We start from the raw sequence: 21,103 nt of genomic DNA, 5'->3' as shown, positions 1-21,103 counted from the left end.
ACAGTGATGGAAAGGAATTATGACTATTAACTTCAGTACAATGTTGATATTATTTTACTTTGAACTCGAACTTATGCATTGTTAAAAAAATAAACCTTTTTTCCAATCTTTTAGGGTTGTAACCTTTTTTGAAACTTTTGCTTGACTGCAAAATACCTGCTTGGGACACAATTTATATAAAAATAAATAAATGCTTTCTTACACAGCTCAATAATGAAGAAAAATACAATACCTTATGAAGAGAACATCAACCAGCACAGGCTGTTATGTTGTTGTTTATTGGGATCAGGGTTATTTGGCTGACTGGAAACTGCTTAAGGAGCTCCAGAGGCTTTGTGTATGACGGCCATTTACTTTATAATTTTATCTCAGTGTCGATTTATGTATGTTTTATGACATATTTAACTTATTTGTTTGTTTTGGAGATTTACTGATTTTGGTTTGATTTAGCCGCATTAATAAATACATGAGCCCATTCACATAACCGCCTGTAGGTGGCAGCACCGCGCCGCTCGAGACCTTGACGGCCTAATTTTCTCACACGAAGAAGAAAAAGACAGCCGTCCATCCACAGGCCAGCAGCAGCTAGCTAACAAGACAACGTAAACACTGGGACATTCTGGCTGCTTAGCGTTGGATTTATTCGCCGCCGTTTCCTGGAGAACAACTACACGATGCGGTAGTTTAGCCGAACATGTTGGTTTTTATCTCGGAACAACCCAAAGTCCTTGAAGTTGTCCTGCTAACGGATGGTAAGACGTTCGCTGCTAATTCGCTAAGCTAGCGTCCACTGCAGAGGTTTTCAAAACGCGTTAAGCTAAAATACAATGCCATTCTGTGGGAGGTTTGCACCGAAAATATCTGACGCTTTTCTTTGAATAGTTTACGAATGCATTTCAATGTTGTGGTCTGTTTTGAGTGGTGGCATTTGATGTAAAGCTAGTCGCCGTTTTCCCGTCGTGTTGACAGAATTTGACCGAGGAAATCCAAACAGCTGAACGTTGACTTGTTTGTCCACTAATGTCGGATCCTGGTCGCACAAACGCAATGTTTTGTAATCATTGGGAATGTATTTTACTTTCGGCACATACACTGTTCTCTAAGCAGCATTTGTATTAAACACACTCTCCCTTTTCTTTGTGTGGTCGGCCTTGTCCGCCCCCAGTATTCATTGTAGTGACTGAGCTGCCCGGTGGTGGGCGGTGCTGGTCAGTGTAAACAACCAGGAACTTAAGACTGTTAAATCATGTGTGTGGCAAGAGAGTTATACTATATCACTCCTTCATTCATTTGTGCCATCAAACAAGCTCAAAATAAACTGCTGGACTTGTAAACGGAGTTCTGCATCATCTTTTAAGTTAATAATAATGATAATAAATTGTATTTGTATGGCGTTTTAAAAAGTACTCAATGGCTCTTTACGTGGTAAATACTAACAATGTACACAAGAGATATGGCACAACAGTAAGAAACAAAAACATACACTTTTAAAGTCATTTATTTTTTCTTCCATATTGTCATCAAATGTCATGTTAGGTCCAAAACCATCACTACAGTTTTTCTTCTAACTAGTGTTGTGTGTGGAGCTGAAACCTGATTCAGCTTCTTCCTCTGCGCTGCCCTTTGCTTCTGGAAATGAAACGCACCAAATATTAATCTCATGTGCAAAAGAACTGGGAAACAACTGACCCTTTTAGAAACAAAAACTGACATTTATTTGTTTTTAAAGAAGTTGGAAAGTTGTGATAGATGGACTAATGAGTTGTTGGCTTTGGTCTTTTCTTGGGATTTGGTGACAATAAGAAAATAAAGCTCTATTGTTTAACTACATCCTAGTTTTTTAAGCTGATTACACCATTCAGTTATTCTATTAAACCAACTATTGACACCTTCAAGTTCCTATATCCAATCTGTCTGTTTGGTAATGTCATAATTTCTTCAAAATTTCCGATTCAATTCAGTTTGAAATGAAAATATAGACAAGTAGAAATACTACAAACATTATTTCCAATGTTTTAGGAGCTAAATAAGACTCAACAAAAACAGACGGTTAATTTTTCTTGACTGTCATTCATTCATTTTTTTAAAAAGAGCATTAACACACTTTGTTGTCATGAAGTTATTTGGCTGTCGGTTCATCAGACAGTTTGCCAAACTCAACTCCGCTCAACAATTTAAAGAAAATTAGTGACGCCATCCCAAATGAGTTTGTCGAGATGAAAATGGAGAAAAGCCCTCCTCCTGCGCTTCACTTCCGACTCATAACATCTCAACATGACACCTTGTTGTCTTTTATCCGTGGTTTGCGTTCAAGCTGCGTGATTGAAGAGCGTTGCTAATGAGCAGAGTGTTTCCTCTGAGAGAACAGCTGCTTCGCAGGGACGATTTAATTCCATTAAACTCGGGTACACTTAATTAAAATGTGTCACGGAAAGCCTCTTTAGACACATTTAGCTCAGAGTACAGTAATTGTATATGAAAGATGATGATCTTGTCAATCGGACCGAATCGGACCAAAACGGGAGCTCTTTTATTCTTTTTCAAAGAGTAAATTCATTTAATTAACGTGCACTTTTCTAACACTGTACTTGATCCGAATAAATTACTGTCTATCATTGTTGTGGACGCTCTTTAAAGTAATCAACGCCTGGCAGAAGCGGCGTTTACGAGAAACCGTTGTCTCATCTAACGTTGTGTTGTTTACTCTCCACTCAGCCAATGATTCAGCTGGAGAAACCAGTGCTGACTGGAACCATGCCAGTAGTATGGCCCACCATCCTGGACCTGGGCAGGGATGAGTGCAAACGAATTCTCAGAAAACTCGGTAAGGTCACGCGATTCCAAACTAAAGAGGTGGAGGAGGAACATCGGCATGAACAGAATTATTACATCTTAAATCAGAACAAGGAGTTCAGATTTGAGTTTCACCGGATTGAAGTCACATCCTTGTTTCATTTGTTTCCTCAGAGCTGGAGGCGTACGCTGGCGTCATCAGTGCCCTGCGAGCACAAGGAGACCTGACGAAGGACAAGAAGGATCTGTTGGGAGAGCTCACTAAAATCCTCGGGTAATTGTTCTCCTACATCTTCTAGAAGTCTGCGGTCAAAAGAAACAACCCGTCTTGACTTTTTCAATTTATTATGTATTTAAACTGTCATTTTCTCCTCCTCCAGGATCTCAACGGAACGGCATCGCGCAGAAGTCCGCCGGGCCGTGAACGATGAGCGCCTCACCACCATCGCGTATCAGTAAGTGTGTGAGCGGCCATGTGGGCGTGTCCTTCGGCAGTTGCAGTATGTCACAGTATGTGGAGTAACGCAGCAAAACGGGGCGGGGTTCCCTTCGCATCCTTCGCCGTCAGCCTGTTTTCCATTGCGTGAGCGCGGTGCAAATTTTTCCTTCTGGCTCGTTCTCTTGAGTGTGCGGTGTTTTTAGTGTCTTGGCGTTTTGTTGGATCGTTTCGTCATCTTTTGTTCTAACTAAATGTGACTGGTTCTCGTTGATGTGGACAACATGCATTGTCTGTTAATGACGCCGCATCCCGTCACGAGCATATTCACGTAAACTAAATCAGACGGCACAGGTAGGAAATGCACGGCCCGCCTCTGGTTTACAAATCCACTTTTCAGAAACAACAAGCAAATGAAATGGCGCCCTCATCGCTTCAGAAATCAAATTTTACATCAATTCAAGATTTAAGATGTTTTTACTGTCATATGAGCAGACAACAGGCAGTTTTTTATACCATGAAAACCTTATTTTGCTCGGTCCTAACACAGAATTACAATAAACTTAAGGTAAAAAAAATATTATATAAAAAATAAGAATATAAAGATATAACAGTTTTGCACACAAATATCATAATAGTATTGCTATGATAAAATATGATAATAGTATTGCTCATTGTATCATTATACACTCTGCATTGCTACAACATTGCAATTTGTTGGAAAGTTCACGTGTTGATGGTATTTCGGGAGGACACTCCTGACTCTTCTGTGACCCTGCAGATGTTTTTTATTGTGATTTTGGCTCACCGTTGCACACTGGGAATCGTAGTTTTAGAAACTGATGTCTCTCTGTGTCTTTTTTCCAGCATGTCGGGTCCCAACAGCTCGTCCGAATGGTCCATCGAGGGACGCCGGCTTGTCCCCTTGATGCCGAGGCTGGTCCCTCAGACGGCGTTTACTGTGACCGCTAATGCTGTAGCCAGTGCCACGGCCAATCAGAACGCCTCCCTTCTGTTGCCGGCCGAAACGGGAAACAAAGAAGGTGAGCCAGCGTCTCTTTGCATTCAACAAGATTATTTCACGTCATTATTCTAGAAATGCATGTAGCTATAAAAAATGCTGCTTTCTCTTAATATTTTTTTGCAAACATGAGCAATTTTCCTCGCTGTGGAATATTTAAAATCCAGTTCACCTTGAAGTTTCCGCCTAAACGCAGCTCATTCCTCATTGAATGGATGTTTACTCTCCTCCCCGCAGTGGTTGTGTGTTACTCCTACACGAGCACCACCGGCACCCCCACCAACGCGACGGCGCCCAGCGGCGCCATCGGAGCAACTGTGAAATCCCCGCGACCGCCCAGTCCTTCCTCGAACGTGGTGGTGCTGCCCAGCGGGAGCACCGTCTATGTGAAAAGTGAGCGTCTGCTTCATCGGATAAATAATTGCTCTGCGCAGGCGACAACGGTTCAAGGTTCTTTGTTTGCCTTTTGTGTGTAGACCAACAGTACAGACACATTGGAATTATTGTGCAGGGCTCTCTGAGTCAAGAGTTTAGGAAAATACATAAGATGGTAGTATGTACTAGAAAGGTGGTAGTATGTACTAGAAAGGTGGTAGTATGTACTAGAAAGGTGGTAGTATGTACTAGAAAGGTGGTAGTATGAACTAGAAAGGTGGCGATATGTACTAGAAAGGTGGTAGTATTTACTGGAAAGGTTATAGTATGTACTAGAAAGGTGGTAGTATGTACTAGAAAGGTGGTAGTATGTACTGGAAAGGTGGTAGTATGTACTGGAAAGGTGGTAGTATGTACTGGAAAGGTGGTAGTATGTACAGGAAAGGTGGTAGTATGTACTAGAAAGGTGGTAGTATGTACAAGAAAGGTGGTAGTATGTACTAGAAAGGTGGTGGTATGTACAAGAAAGGTGGTAGTATGTACAAGAAAGGTGGTAGTATGTACTAGAAAGGTGGTAGTATGTACAAGAAAGGTGGTAGTATGTACTAGAAAGGTGGTAATATTTACTAGAAAGGTGGTAGTATGTACTAGAAAGGTGGTAGTATGTACTAGAAAGGTGATAGTATGTACTAGAAAGGTGGTAGTATGAACTGGAAAGGTGGTAGTATGAACTGGAAAGGTGGTAGTATGTACTGGAAAGGTGGTAGTATGTACTAGAAAGGTGATAGTATGTACAGGAAAGGTGGTAGTATGTACACTTTTAGATACAGTTTGAACAAGTTCTCAACAAAGGAGAGGGCAAATGTTAAAATACAGTAATACATAGGCTAGTCCTAAGTGCTGTGAAAAGAGGGGAAGTGGGAGTATTGCACATTTTGAGATGTGGAAGAAAGTTTTTTGTGGAGATATTGCACCGTTAGGATATTGCACCTTCGTCAGAAAGTATACTGACCGGCCTGAAGGGGGCGCCACAAGGCTTCGTTTACGGCTTACTGACATCTAGACGGAGCGAAGCTGAAGCCGTCCCGGAGCCTCGTCCTCTCTGCAGCGGTTGACGGCTCGGTTTTGTGGCAAGACGAGTGATTCAGAAATCTTCCCCACAATGCTTGTTACGATTGGTTCTTTACCGGCTGAGATTTAAATTTGCTAAACGCGGCGTCTCGTGGGATTTGTTGGATTGAATTAGACAGTATTATGCAAGCATCTGCTGCCAATGTGCATGCAGATCAAACAGCTGGCGCGAGCTCTGTCCAACGGGACGATTTAGGAAGCCAATGCATAGTGAATTAAATATTTTAGACCCAAAATATAAGCAGGCATACATACATCTATATAAATGTTTATTCTTTTAATCAAACTGCTGTCTCTCATTTATTTGTGTCATTTAAGGTTTACTGTATGCTTTGAATCCTCATTGTTAGTTTAAATACTACATTTTATGACTTTACTGTTTACACACAGATTTCACACGTTTGCTCATGGACATTTGGTTTAAAGTCATGGAAAAGTGGTTAAAAGTCATGGAAGTTTGACTTAATGTCATTGAAAAGTTGCTTAAAGTCATGGAAAAGTGGGTTAAATTTGATGAAAGAAAGTCATGGATATCCATTGATCACAATGTGTATGAACTCTGCATAACTACAGTCATATTTTTGATATCCTGACTTTTCCTGTCCTTCGCAGGCGTGAGCTGTTCCGACGAGGACGAGAAGCCGCGGAAGCGCCGGCGGACGAACTCGTCCAGCTCGTCGCCGGTGATGCTGAAGGAGGTCTCCAAGGCGCCGCCGCCGGTTTCCAAGAGCATCACGGTGCCGGTGAGCAGCCCCAAGATGAGCAACATCATGCAGAGCATCGCCAACTCGCTGCCGCCGCACCTGTCCCCCGTCAAGATCACCTTCACCAAGCCCACCATCCAGAGCACCAACACCACCACGCAGAAGGTGAGCGCCGCTCGTTCCCACGCTTTCAACACACACCTCTCGCTCAACCTTTTCCCTTTTGAAGGGATCGTCCAGGATTCATAGAACCTTAGTTATATTCGTAACCATCGTTCTATTTCATCCTTACTGACAAAAGTTACGAAGATAACTACGGTTCTATGAATCCTGGATGACCGCCAGATGCAGTGTTTGACACTGCATCTGGCGGTCATCCAGGATTCATAGAACCGTAGTTACATTAGTAACCTTTGTTTCGTCGCCATAAATAAAGTGATGGCGTCTCGATGGATTTAACTTCTGGACTTTACAACTCTGGGTTTATTGGAAATATTTCGATCTCCCAAGTCGGAAAACAATCAGACGCGGCCTGGAAAAATACCATCATAATAATATTAATAAACAATATATTATATTATCAACGATCCCCCAACAATTTCACAATCCCTTGTGGGTATAATTTTTTAAAATTTGTTGCAGTGTCATCATTCATATGCCACCAACGTGTTTTTGGTTAATTTGTTGACAAGAGCACATGACTTGGTCACGTGAGAGTGGAAACTCCCAATAATCTGGTTAAATATAATATTATTACTGATCTTTATCTGCAACTGTGTACAAGTACAAGCTTTCAACAGAATGTTGAAAGAAACAAAGCTGTGTTTAATATCATTACGTCTAATTTTGACACCACCAGAGCAGACAAATCCTCCGTGATCTTCGTCTCCACTCGATGCTCTCTGCTATGTAAATGTCTCGTCTCCGTTCAGGTGATCATCGTGACGACGTCCCCCAGCTCCAACTTCGTGCCCAACATCCTGTCCAAGTCTCACGCTCACAACAGCGCCGCTCTGTCCAAGCTGGTCTCCACCTCCATGCTGACCGCCACCGCCCAGAAGCAGACGGTGGTCTTCCCCACCGCCACCAACGTCGCGGTGACCACGGTGGTGTCCTCCACGCCGGCGGTGGTCATGTCCACAACATGTAGGTCGTCCTCCGCAGCCATTAGTGGACATGGACTTTAACACATTTGCTCTTTTTTTGTGTCACTCCGACCTTTTAGCATTTCTGTTGCCAAACTGTTAGCGTCGTTAGCGTCGTTAGCGTCATTAGCGTCGTTAGCGTGACCGCTCGGTGTTTCCCCTGGTTGGTGCAGGCGCCGCTTCGGCCGGAGTGAAGGTGGCTTCGGCCCGACTTCCTTCACCCAAGACCCTGGCGGGGTCTCCGGCTCAGATCATGGCCCAGTTCCCCAAGCAGCAGTCGCCCAAACAGCTGCAGCAGAGCTCAGCGATGGGCGTGTGCCAGAGCCAGAGCACCAGCACCTCGCCGGGCTCCAAGCCCACCATCCAGATCAAACAAGAGTCCGGTGAGCTCGGTCTCTACTCCGTTATCTCTCTCTCTTGTATTCTTCTTCATCTTTCTCTAGCTATTTCTTTCTTTAGCAGGGTTCATACAGTCATGGAAAACCTGGTTACGAGTCATGGGATTTTAAAATGGTTATTTCCAGGCCTGGAAAAGTTGTTTTTTTACACTCTTGCACGTCATTTACAATTTTCATTGTTAGTTTGAATACTACATTTTATCACTTTTTCATGTTTACACCCAGAATGTTTGGTCATAGAAATTTGGTTTAAAGTATAAAAATGCATTAGTCACCATGTGTATGAACCTTGTTTAGGTTTTTTTCTTTATATTCTTCTTAAATCTTTATCTCTTCCTCCTTTTCTGTTCATTTCTTTTGTTTCTCTTTTGTTTTTCTTGTGTGCACTGCTGCTGTAATCCTGTAATTTCCCCACTGCGGGACTGATAAAGGATTGTTTTATTTTATTTAAAAGAACAGATTAAAATTAGAACACTTAATTTGTGCAATATGTTGTTTTTTACGGGCAAGAATGAGCTATTATTTTTAGAAATACATTAAAATATATGTTCTGGACCCTCAATGCACTAGCATTCCTACATTTTATATGTATGTATGTTGCAGAATATGTGTTTCTCTTTTACTAAATCAGTGTATATTTTGTGCGTATTCTACAGGGGTCAAGATAATCACTCAGCAGGTTCAGCCCAGCAAAATCCTGCCCAAGCCTTCGTCGGTGGCGTTGTCCAGCAGCGGCTCGTCTCCCATCATGGTCGTCAGCAGCAATGGAGCCATAATGACGACCAAACTGGTCACCCAGTCCACAGGTGAGCGACGCATGGACTCAATACCCGACGAAGCACCGAGGCTTTGATCCTCCAGTGATTGAATAAGCGACGCCGTTCTCTTGGTACGCAGCCAGCCAGGCCACCTACACGAGGCCCACCGTGAGCCCCGGCCTCGGCGCCAGAATAGCGGCCTCCAGCGGCGGGACCACCTACGTCAAGACCACCAGCGGCAGCATCATCACCGTGGTGCCCAAGTCTCTGGCCACGCTGGGCGGCAAGATCATCAGCAGCAACATCGTCTCCGGTGAGCCGAAAAACCAGGAGAGATCGATGTTTGCTGTTATGTTTACTGATTCAGACACGGGGGTTTGTACGGTCATGGAAAACCTGGAAAGGTCAAGGACATTTTTTAATGGTTATTTTCAGGCTTGGAAAAAAGTTTTGGAAAAGTCATGTCAATGTGTTATATTCATGTGTTCATTTACGCTGAGTTTTGAAATAATTAATGTGGAAATCTGGTTTAAATTCATGGAAAAGTCATGAAAATTGGATTTACAGTAATGAAAAATTGGTTTAAAGTCATGAAAAATTGGTTTAAAGTCATAAAAAATGGTTTAAAGTCATGGAAATTTGGTTTAAAGTCACTGAAAATTGGTTTAAAGTCATGGAAATATGGTTTAAAGTCATGGAAATTTGGTTTAAAGTCATGGAAATTTGGTTTAAAGTCATGGAAATTTGGTTTAAAGTCATGGAAATATGGTTTAAAGTCATGGAAATATGGTTTAAAGTCATGGAAATATGGTTCAAAGTCACTGAAAATTGGTTTAAAGTCATGGAAAAGTTATGAAAATTTGGTTTGAAGTCATGGAAATTTGGTTTAAAATCATGAAAAATTTGTTTAAAGTCATGGAAATTTGGTTTAAAGTTATCGGAATTTGGTTTAACGTCATGGAAAATTAATGAAAATCCATCGGTCAAAACGTGTGCGCACCCTGCAGACGCTTGTGATCAAACGTTGACTTCCCTCTCGCTTCAGGCACGACGACGAAGATCACCACCATCCCCATGACCTCCAAGCCGAACGTCATCGTGGTCCAGAAAACCACCGGGAAAGGAGCCACCATCCAGGGGCTACCCGGCAAGAACGTGGTCACCACGCTTCTCAACGCTGGGGTCAGTGAATCCTTCATTTCTAAGCACTACGCAGAGCCGCCAGTTCAACTGGTAGCACTGGTGCTGCCAACGTTCCCAGTTGGTCTGAGGCCAGTCATCCCTCCGAAGACAGCCAGTGTTTTTTTGGGAGAGAAAGTGAATTGGCGACTATAACAAAAATGGCGACTATCTCTTTGTTTGCTGTTGATTTGTCTGATTGGTCGGAACAGACAAGACGCCACTTCATAACCTTTCAAATGATTCTGATGGCATAAATGTTTGTTAACAACCTTTTTGTACACATTTATTTCCCTGTTTTGACGTCTTTGTCTTTTTTGATACAACCACTAGGTGTTGCCAAAGTTTGAAACCTTCACAACCTACACAAAGGTCCTTTTCAACATTTTATCAAATTACATTTCCTGAATTCAAGTTTTTAAAATTTGTTTAATACAGAACTGTGTTTGTGTTTTTTAAAGACATTTTTTTTTTAAATTCCTCTTTGTTTTCTGGTGGAGAGGCAGATTGATATCACTCTTATATCTGTTTGTTAAATATGAAGCTACAACCAGTTAGCTTAGCTTAGCACAAAGACTGGAAACGGGGGGAAATAGCTAGCCTGGACTGCCACAATGTAGAACTGTTGCTTTAAAGTTTAGTTTTTATCTCTTTAAAATGATAAAGCGACTTTGTTGTAGGGCTGCAACTAACGATTATTAAATTAATCTGTTGATTACTTCCTTGATTAATCAATTAGTTGTTGGGATCAGTGTTTACAAAACCCAAGATGACATCATCAATTGTTTAGTTTTCTAGAGATTTTCAGTTTATTATTGCATAGAGTCGAGAAACTAGAAAATAGTGACGTTTTACAAGCTGGAAAGACACAATTTTGACAAAAAAAATACTCAATTATCAAATTAATTGAATAGTTGACAACTAATCGATTAATTGTGGCAGCCCTACTGTTGCGTGTGAGTACTGTAGCTTCTCTAAAGATCTGTGGTGTCTCTGCTGGTGGTCGTCTGGTCCGTTGTATTAACCCTGCGTGTGCTGCAGGGGGAGAAAGGCCTGCAGGCGGTTCAGGGGACCAAGCCGGCGATCATCACGGCCTCCAGACCCATCACCAAGATGATCGTCACGCAGCCCAAAGGCATGAGCTCTGGCGCCCAGGCCACCGCCACCAAGATCATCCCCACCAAGATCGTCTACGGCCAGCAGGGCAAGACACAGGTGAGGCGCCGCCAGCTCATCGAAGGTTAAACAAAAACGCTGTTTTCCGACAATCTACCGCTCTAAAATGTTTAATTTACCGCTGAGTGAATGTTCTGCTTGTGGCTTTAACCCTCTTGAATCACACCGGCGTGATTGACAGTGTTTGCGTTCTTAATAATCTTCATTATCTTCACGGAAAAACGGCGTAAAAATAAGAATCTGCTGTCGTTAGATCCACCAAACTCTGCAGCTTGTGTGCTCTTACTGCCTCTAACAGGAGCTGACTCTGTGGAGTCTGTGCCAGGTGTTTGTCGACATTTTGTGTGATTCTTCCCCTTAGCCCCGCCTCTTTTTAGCCATATTATCACTTTACACTTGTGCCTTATGATAATTGTGCCTCATTATATAGAGAGATGACATTATTCTGCAATTTTAAATGTCACACATGGGTATATATCTCATATGCAAGTGCCTTGAAAGATCAATTTAAGAAAAGACCCTGAAGGCTGTAAATTAAAATCATCATTACATCCTGTTGGCATATGACGGCAGGTCAAGTGGATATTCACATGACCGACTGACTTCAAGTTACCACAGAAGAGAAGAAGAGCAGTTTTCATTTCGCATTAAGCTCATTTTAGACTTCTCCGTCTGGGTACTGCTCGTCATTTTTCCAGGGAAGTTGCATCCAGAACGTCTGAACAGAAGAGAAAACTCCCCCAATTCTTCTCCGGCTGACAGATGGACAGCGGCGGGGGCTTTTGCCGCTGACCTTTTTCCTCTTCCTCCATTTCCTCCCCTCCCTCCCCCATTCAGGGAGAGGAATGAGTCTTTTCCCCCTAAAACGTTGTCAATGAGCCGGGCAGAAACCCAATCTGATGCTCTTTCAGGTTCAAGCAGCTGCAGACTGCGGCGCTCGGTCTCCTGTTTCCAACTCGTCATATTAAACCTGCAGGGAGTCGGTCTTCTTTGACCTCTCGTGGAGACGCCGGCGTTCACCTTTTCGGGCAGAATCTTTTGGATTCAACATTATTTATTCCTCTTTTTTATATCGTCTATCTGGCACAATCGTATTTGCCAGGTACGTTGCCGTTCAAAGGTTTGAGGTCATCCAGACACATACTCAGTTTCTTCACAATTTCTCGTATGCAATATCCTTAATTTCTCAGAACAAGAACAAACTGAAGAGTTTCACATAAAAGTTTTCTTTTTCCGGCCGTTTTGAGAGTTTAATGGCACAAATGTGAAGCTCCAGATACTGAACTAGCTTAAAGGAAACACAGTTGTACAGCTTCTCTCACCAGCAGGACTGTTTTCAGCTGTGTGACATCACCGCACAAGGGTTTTCAAGAGTTTTCAAGGGATTTTAAGTGGTTTTAAAGTTTTTGCAAGTGTTTTTAAGGGTTGTCAATTGGATTTAAGGGATTAAAAAAAACATTTTAAAGGGTTTTTCATGGATTTTAAGTGATTCCAAAGTTTTTTACAGGTTCTCAAGGGTTACAGTTTTATTTAAAAAAAAATCTTTAAGGATTTTCAAGTTTTTTTTTAAGGATTTAAAGGTTTTCTACTGCTCCATTAGTCTTCTAAGGAGATTATCAAACACAATGTACCACCAGAACAGTGATAGCTGCTGGAAACGGGCCTCTATACACCTGTATGTATGTAAGTAGATATCTATTTAAAAACCAGACGTTTCCACCTAGAATAGTCATTTACCACATTACCAATGTACAGAGTGTATTTATGATTAATTTAATGTTGTCTCCATTGAAAAAAAACAGTGGTTTTCTTTGAAAAATAAGGACATTTCTAAGTGGCTCCAAACTTTACGTTACACATGTGAGGAATTTGTCTTTTTTAGACAAACAACGACAATCAACACAGTGCAAGACATGGAAACATATCACATTTATAATGTAAAATAAAGTGCACAGATAACAGTGCTGTCATCACCATCCATGTACAACCAGCACCTGCTTTTCATAAATCTGCCTTGTCATGAGAGGGGAAACTCCAAAGATAATCTGCTATAATTGGTTGGATTATATGTTTTTTTGCGGCCTCGTTGAAAGTCGCCGTACAATGAAACTGACCGCTGGAGGCGTCGCTTTCAGTTCCTGGGGACTTTTCTTCAGGTTTTAAAAAAAAAGTCACGACAAGTTCTGTAGAAATAAATTAAACTACCGAAGAATACGGGGTTTTGAAAGTATTTCTCTTGTGACTTAAAAATAAACGCCCACTGAGTAGTGAGAAGTACAGAGATGATTATCTACCCTAACCTTTATTTTAAAGACCTTTTGGGGGAATTTGAATTTAATTCACTGGTGTAAAGATGAGCATCCTGTAGTAAATACACTATTTAAACAACAAGATTCTGCTGATTTCCTCTGCAGAAGTACGTCGTACTTTCAATAACAAAGTCTGGTCTAAATTTAGCCCGAAATCACTTTCTGTGTCTCGAGGTCGAGGGGAAGTTGAGGTCAGTCATCGATGTGGTACGGTGCAAAATACACACTCTACGCAACACACACACACACACACAGCGATGACCCGCGGTGGAGGTTCACCAAAACCACAAGTTGGATCTCACCAAAACGGAAACGACGCTCTGAAAATTACGTCACAATATTTTTTTCAAAGTCATTGTCGCTGCTAAAAGTGACAAAAAAAAAATTCAAATTTTTTGACAAAGCAGACGGAAACATGACGTCGTCGTTGACGGAAACAGAATCGGAGCCATTTATTTGCTTAATATGTTACACATACGAAGAATGAGACAAACAACAACAATCAACACAATGCAATAGAAACATATTAAATCTACAATAACATATCAGTGTCTGCTGCGGTGGGCTGTATGAACACTGATGTGGCCTTAAAAGAACTTTAAACTTTAAAGAAAATCAAAGTTAAAAGACAGTTTGCGAAATCAAACCATTAAATTATCATCAGAGATCATCAGAGACGGGAAAAGTGGAGATTCCCCTGAGTTTGATAAGCAAGAACATTGTTAACTGTGGACTTTACGGCTCTCATTGAAGGCCAAGGTCTGAAACCACGGCCCGCCGCTGGTGTATTGTATGTTAAAGTGTAAATTTGAATGTGAAGTATGAAGGGATGTGCAGCGGTTTGAAAATGTTCACAATAAATAAGACAAGCGCGTTTCCAGACAACCCGCGCCATAAATCCCTAAAGGTAAAGAAGGAAACGTCCATCTTCTGCCCCTCAAGTCGTGGGGAACCACGAGGATGTCTTGCATGAAACGAAGACGTCCTCCAGCGTTCCCACGGAGCCGCTGCTTTACAGAACCCTCTTGTGCTCCTCTGGTTTCCTTCCAGGTTCTCATCAAGCCCAAACCCGTCTTCCAGACGGCGATGGTGAGCGAGCAGACCCGGCAGCTGGTCACCGAGGCGCTGCAGCAGGTGACCCGCTCGGCAGAACTCGTGCAGGGTCCGGGTCCGGCCTCGGGCCAGGACGGGACCGCGAAGGACGACTCCGGATGCTCGGCGGGCGAGTCGTCCCACAGCGGCGGCGGCGGCGCTCACGGTAAACTTTTACATTATGCAGAGGCCAGGCATGGAAATATCCCCAAAGTGCAGTAAAAGTCCTGTAAACGTGTTTTATTCATGTGTTTATATTCATGTGTTCATTTACGCTGAGTCTGAAACAATGAATCTGCTTTTAAAAATATCAGCAGCATACATACAGGCATCTATATAAATGTTTATTCCTTTAATTAAACTATTGTCTCTCATTCATTTGAGTCATTTAAGGTTTACTGTATGCTTTGAATCCTCATTGTTAGTTTAAATACTACATTTTATCACTTTTTACTGTTTACACACACATTTCACACAATGTTTGCTCATGAACATTTGGTTTAAAGTCATGAAAATTTTGTGAAAATTTTGAGAAAAGTCATGACAATTTGGTTGAAAGTCTTGTAAATGTGGTTTAAAGTCATGGAAATCAGGTGAAAAGTTACGGAAATTTGGTAAAAAGTCTTGGTAATGGATGAAAAGTCATGAAAATTGATGAAAAGTCATCTAAAAGTCTTGGAAATTTGCTTGAAAGTCATGGAAATTGATGAAAAGTCTTGAAAATGTAGTTAAAAGTCATTCAAAAGTCTTGGGATTTTGGTTAAAAGTCAAGAAAATTGATGAAACATCATTGAAAAGCCTTGAAAAGTAGTGAAAAGTCATGGAAGTTTGGTTAAAAGTCATGGAAAATTGGTTTGAAGTCATGGAAATCCATCAGTCAGAACGTGTATGAACTGGTCTGCTCCGCTCAACTCTTCTGGATAAAAGAGTTTAATATAAAAAACAACCCAAACCCGATGCTCATCTCCTTTTTAACAAGAAGTCACCGTTCATCCCGCCTTGGTCTCCCTGCAGAGCCTCAGCCCGTCGTGCACGTCGTGTCCTCCAGAGAGCACGACTGGACCGAGCAGGAAATATCGGTGGAGTCCAGCCCGACTATCATCTACCAGGAGGTGTCGAGCGGGGAATCCCAGTCCGCCACCTCCACCATCAAAGCCCTCCTGGAGCTCCAACAGACAACAGGTGAGCCTTTATGTCACAGAACAGATGTGTGTGAGTGTGTGTGTGTGTGTGTGGGGTTGAATCACCCAATGCTGTGAGGGAAAAGACACAGACAGTCGTTGTGTGTGAGGCTTTCACAATAAGCTCACCGGGCTTCAAACCTGTGGAACCGGGTTGATTAGTAGACAGGAAGCGACAAAGAATACCGCGGAATATTTGAGGTGAGAGCGATCAGAGCTTCCGAAGACATTCCCGCCTGTGAATTACCCAAAACCAGAGCCGTTCAGCCGGTCCACTTTAATAATGGATGCTAAAACTCTTCGGGATTTCCAGGCGACACTTAAAGTGCTGAGTTAAGACGCAGCGGCCTTTAGTTCCCTCATGTGCACAGAGAACCAGGTGTTTATTACAAGATTAGCTGGTAGCGTTACAATCAGCCCGCTCCACATTTCCCTCTATATTCACCAGATAAACTCGGCGTCCTGTTTCTTTGTTTCCACAACGTTAAGTCCTCGGTACAGCGAGGTCGTCCCTTCCGCTTTATTGACCCCCCCTCTCGCTTCCCCGCCCCGGCAGTGAAGGAGAAAGCCGAGTCCAAACCCCGGCAGCACACCATCGACCTGAGCCAGATGGCCGTGCCCATCCAGCTGGCCCCGGACAAGAAGCCCGGCCCGGAGTCCCCGAGGCCCTCCACCTCCGAGGCCGAGCCCGGCGCCGAGTACGTCGCAGCGGGTACGTTTGCACCTCCGGCCGGCCGGCGACGCCATGTATCACCTGAGCAAAAGACAGCAGACGTACTCGCTATGCAGAGTGGCTCCTCGAGTTTGACACAAAGCTCTTCTTCTTCTTCTTCTTCTTCTTCTTCTTCTTCTTCTTCTTCTTCTTCTTCTTCTTCTTCTTCTTCTTCTTCTTCTTCTCCTCCCTCCCCGTCCTAACCCACCAGGTAAAGTCATCAGCATAGTGGGAGTTCCTTCCGAGGACGACAGCGTGGTCATGTCCTCCAGCCAGCAGCAGCAGCAGCAGCAGCAGCAGCAGCAGCAGCAGCAGCAGCAGCAGCAGCAGCAGCAGCAGCAGAAGCCCTACAAAATCAGCAGCCAGGTCACCGTTGTAACCAGACCGGCGGCGGCAGCGGCGGCGGCGGCGGCGACACTGGCGGCCGCCGTCACCTCCGCCGCTGGAGGCCATGTGGTGAGGACGCCGGACGCGGGATTTGAAGTGTTGTTGGGGACAAATACAGAGAGAAGTGTGAAATGGAGCACGTGGGATATAAAGTTGGGTTGAGAGCTCGTCTACTGTAACAAAAGTCGGGTCACAAGCCGCTACTAGCTTCGGTGGGTGTCGCCGCTAGCTCCCCAGTGTAGCCAGCTAGCGCTGCTGCTAGCTCCATGCTAGTCTCTGCTAGCCAGAGTGAATTGAAAACCAGGAAGACGTACCGTCGACTCATCGTGAACTGGTCACGCAGGAGCACCGAGTCAGAGCGTGGTTTTGGGAAATTTGAGCGATATTTCCCTTTTTAATAAGCCACTGATTGGCTTTTTTAACTGACTTTCACAGAAACCTGCAGTATTTCACCAAAACATGATGATTCATTTCGAGTAAATTCTTACGTTTTTATCGGGGTGCTTGTGATAGTTCAAGTTGAACGTACTGCGGCTCAGTGGGCTGCAAAATCATTTAAATGACCGAAAATTAAGTCTTTTTTTGTTATACTTTACATTTAAAAATGATTTAAAAAACCTCAACATGGACTAGTTTAACTGTGGTTCCTCTTAACACCACGTCATGACAGGTAGACGGATAAGTAGATGGATGGATGGATGATCCCTCTTGCTAACGTCTTCTTTGTTTCAGCCCTCGGACGGCCACGGGAAAGCAGACGCCGTGCTGGAGGTCGGCGAGCTGGAAGGCGACACCTTGGACCCCCAAACGGGTTTGTTCTACCGCTCCAGCCAACCGGCTTCAGATCCCGTGAAGAGAACCTCCCACGCCGCCGCCGCCCAGCCGCCTCCCTCGAGCCAGGCAGAGGCCGAGCAGAGCCGGCTCAGCTCTACCTCCGTTCAGCCGCCGCCGCCGCCGCCGCAACTGTACAGCAAACCTCAAATCAGCCAGCCTTCCTCCTCCTCCTCTTCCTCTTCGGCCGCCGTCGCTGCCGCCTTCCCCTCCACGCCTCCTCTGGCGAAGAAACTCCCGAAACTACGAGAGCAGATTCAGCCCAAACCCCAGCAGGCCTCGAGCCAGCAGACCCTCAAAGACAGACCGCCGGCCGCACCGGCTCAGGCCGCCGCCGCCGCCGCCGCAAAGGTCGCGACCCCGCCCGCCCCGAGCAAGCCCCCGTTGACGCCGCAGCTGCCGAAGCTCCAGCAGGCGCCCACGTCCCACCACAGGCCGCTGCACACGGCCATGTCGCACCCGCCGCCGCTGCAGGCGCACCACCCCGTCGGCGCGGAGAAGACGGCCTCCAGCCAGGTGAGAGCGGGGAATACACTACTTGGGGCGTTTTTTGTTTCGTTTGAAGCCGGCACAAAGGGCACAAAAGGCACATCGGCACACCTTGGAACCTGCAAATGAAACGCCTCGGGGTAGAACTACACGGCCGAACCTGCGTCAGTCATCTTAACAAGTTTGTTTTCCAGGCATGTGACCGAACCGGCACGTGCCGCCGAGGTTTTTCACTGCCACCCAATAAAAGCATTCGTCATGCTGACCTCGAACAGGCCGCAGACTGATAAAGCAGCGACTGATTAACTAAATATTTGTTTGTTGGAGGCTTAATATTTTACTTCTGAGCGCGTTGCATCTCTGTGAATGTAAAGTAATAGAAGCGCCGTTCTTTAAAGCCAGTTTCTCTCTCTGCTAACAGTATTCATGTCTGATGAATCAAACGTCCCCGTGCTCTCCTTTTACAATATCACAAACCAAACAGGAAGCTGCTGCTCACAACACGCCGGCGGCTGCAGAGCGAGCTTTTCTCTCGCCCTGCAGCCGCAAAAGCAACATCCGACGGAAATTTTCTTCAATTTCCGTCTCTTTTGTTTGTTTGTTCCTCCCTCCCAGCAGCCGATCATCACGCAGAGCGCCACCGTCACCAAGATCACCTTCGGCGGCTCCCACCACACGTCGCAGGTCTTCAGCAGCAGCGGCGAGGCCGCCGCCAAGCTGGTCCCGGAGTCCGGCGGCGGCGCCAGGCCCTCGGGGGACAAGCCCTCGGTGTCGGACATCCTGAAGATCTCCATGATGGAGGCCGAGATCGACCCGAGCACGGAGCCCATGGTGGTGGACTCCTCCAGCGACTGCGGCCCGCTGGGGAAGGCGCTGGCGGCGCGGGCCGTGTCGGGCACGCTGGACTCGGGACAGTTCATCAGCAGCTCCGGGGCCTCCGGGCATCACTCCCACGCCAAGGCCCAGCAGTTCGGCTGCGTGCAGAGCCTCACCGCGCAGAGGAGCAAAGACGACCTGGAGGTCATCGAGGTGAGACACTCAGGACCGCATCATGTGAGGCACGGTGCTCACACACACACACACACACACACACACACACACACGGGTCCGTCAGTACGCCCGTCACACGCCAACCTATTTTTTTTAAACATCTTTATGAGCCGGTCGACACGGTTCGTGTTTCCCGCCAAAAAGTCGGGTTAAAAGCCGCTCCTAGTTTCGGTGGTTGTCCACGCTGTAGCAAGCTAGCGCTGCTGCTAGCTCCCCACCCTATTAAGCTAGTGCTCCTGCTAGCTCCCCGCCGTATCAAGCTAGCGCTTCTGCGAGCTCCCCGCCGTATCAAGCTAGTGCTCCTGCTAGCTCCCCGCCGTATCAAGCTAGCGCTCCTGCTAGCTCCCCACTGCTGCTGTTGCTGCTACTTTCCGCGTCCTCGCTGTCCAATTCGGGCGTCGAGCCGGGGCTGGTCCCACTAGCTTTGGTGGTTGTCGAGGAGCTAGCGGGTGGCTAGCGGGTGGCTAGCGGGTGGCTAGCGGGTGGCTAGCGGGTGGCTAGCGGGTGGCTAGCGGGGAGCTAGCGGGGAGCTAGCACAGAACTAGCGGGGAGCTAGCACAGAACTAGCGGGGAACTAGCGGAGAACTAGCGGAGAACTAGCGGAGAGCTAGCAGCAGCGCTAGTGGCTTGTAACCCAACCTTTACGGTCGTTCTTTCTCAATTGCGAAGATTTTTAATCTCACTTTCAGGTGTTTTTTTTTGTCTTTGGACACACTGTCGTATATCTTATAGATGTACCAGACATACTGATGATGCTAGTGATCTGTTTATATCGTTGTTTATAGCACAATGCATTTATAAATCTACCTTTAATGGGGCGGGGCGGGTAGTACACTTTGTCATCTTGCTGGACGTTTTTGACTGAAACCCAAATGTGACTAACGCATGCAGGTGATTCCTCAGTATTCCATCCTGCCGGACTCCAGCCAGTCCAACGTGGTGGTGGAGCCCAGCGGCTTCCTGGAGATCACCAACTACACCAGCCAGCAGCTGGAGGAGGACAGCCCCATGGAGCAGGAGGTGGACAGCAGCAACGACGAGGCCGCGGCCGCCAGCCCGCCCGCCCAACCGTAGACGCTGTCGGACCCGTCGGCGCCGCACACGCAGTTTTTAACAGAACGGCAACAATGCTTTTTTTAAAAAAGTTTCTTCATGATAAGTCCTCGTTTTCACTCCCCACAACTGATGAAACACGTGTTTTTTATTGCCGAGGGAGGAGCGCTGCGATGTACAACGAGGGAGCGAGGTGAAAGGATTAGTTTCAGTGCGTTGGAGAAGCAGCCGCTGCAAACAAATCCTTCCCGGACAGTTGCACGTCCGTGAAATCGATTATTTGGACCTTTTTTTTTTTTCCCCGGCACCGCGCCTCGTGCCGCTGGACGTCATTTCACTAACAATACATCCAGATCAAACCACCGCAGTCCTGCGTTGATGTCGATAGTCAAGACTATTTCAAACACATGTTCACCCCACAGTGTGTGTACAAAGCAACTCTCCTGTTGATGGACGTCTGGAGCTTCTTTCTACCAGATTGAACAGTATTTCTTCGCAGCTTTTCAACAGTGAAATCTCTTGAACAGCTCACGGGATTTAAGTGAGAGAACGACGCTGGAGCCAATTTGAAATCGCTGCGTGGAAGGAACATAAACCAGACGAGAAGTCCCGGAGGAAGGATTAACATACGTGTTACTGTTTACTGTAACTGATGTAAAAAGGAAGAAAAAAACATTAGAAATTTACCTTTTTTTGTTTGTTTTGTAAGATATATTCTGCCGTTAAGGGTTAAAAGGGTTGCTGTGAGAATTTCCCCGAGTATGCATTTGCTTCTGCATAGTGTGTTTTTTTTTAACTATGCATTTATTTTATACATTTTCAAACTAGACGACTGGTTGAGAGGAAAAAAAAACATTTAATCTGCACAATAAATCCGCTGAGT

The 21,103-nt window shown here is 45.1% G+C and overlaps 1 protein-coding gene across 4 annotated transcripts; it reads left to right on the top strand.

The window, feature by feature from the left end:
- The first annotated feature begins 560 nt into the window (after positions 1–560).
- Positions 561–21,103, top strand: emsy (EMSY transcriptional repressor, BRCA2 interacting). 4 transcript variants are annotated; one of them, XM_068601002.1, is made up of 21 exons: positions 561–752; positions 2,716–2,824; positions 2,968–3,067; positions 3,174–3,248; positions 4,097–4,272; positions 4,488–4,643; positions 6,369–6,625; positions 7,393–7,606; positions 7,779–7,988; positions 8,660–8,809; positions 8,901–9,074; positions 9,807–9,943; positions 10,274–10,312; positions 10,982–11,155; positions 14,476–14,683; positions 15,532–15,699; positions 16,255–16,410; positions 16,622–16,866; positions 17,530–18,144; positions 18,736–19,146; positions 20,059–21,103. In XM_068601002.1, exons 1-21 carry the CDS (start codon positions 750–752, stop codon positions 20,239–20,241), a joined length of 3,960 nt encoding a protein of 1,319 aa, XP_068457103.1. In that variant the 5' UTR covers positions 561–749; the 3' UTR covers positions 20,242–21,103. The 4 variants fall into 4 exon arrangements, with proteins under 4 accessions (XP_068457103.1, XP_068457104.1, XP_068457102.1 ...); XM_068601003.1 differs by having other exon boundaries at positions 18,733–19,146; positions 20,071–21,103; XM_068601001.1 differs by having other exon boundaries at positions 18,733–19,146.

Source organism: Clinocottus analis, unplaced genomic scaffold (genome assembly GCF_023055335.1).
Source record: "Clinocottus analis isolate CAN_PGR_092001 unplaced genomic scaffold, fCliAna1.0.p SCAF_5, whole genome shotgun sequence".
In the NCBI taxonomy this organism is placed as follows: domain Eukaryota; kingdom Metazoa; phylum Chordata; class Actinopteri; order Perciformes; family Cottidae; genus Clinocottus; species Clinocottus analis.
The sequence above is the reverse complement of the archived record's forward strand: the minus strand, read 5'-3'. Positions and strand labels throughout refer to the sequence as shown.

Coding starts and splice junctions, on each gene's coding strand:
- emsy (XM_068601001.1), top strand. Junction 3,249..4,096: donor CTCACCACCATCGCGTATCA/GTAAGTGTGTGA, acceptor TCTTTTTTCCAG/CATGTCGGGTCCCAACAGCT. Junction 19,147..20,058: donor ACGACCTGGAGGTCATCGAG/GTGAGACACTCA, acceptor TAACGCATGCAG/GTGATTCCTCAGTATTCCAT.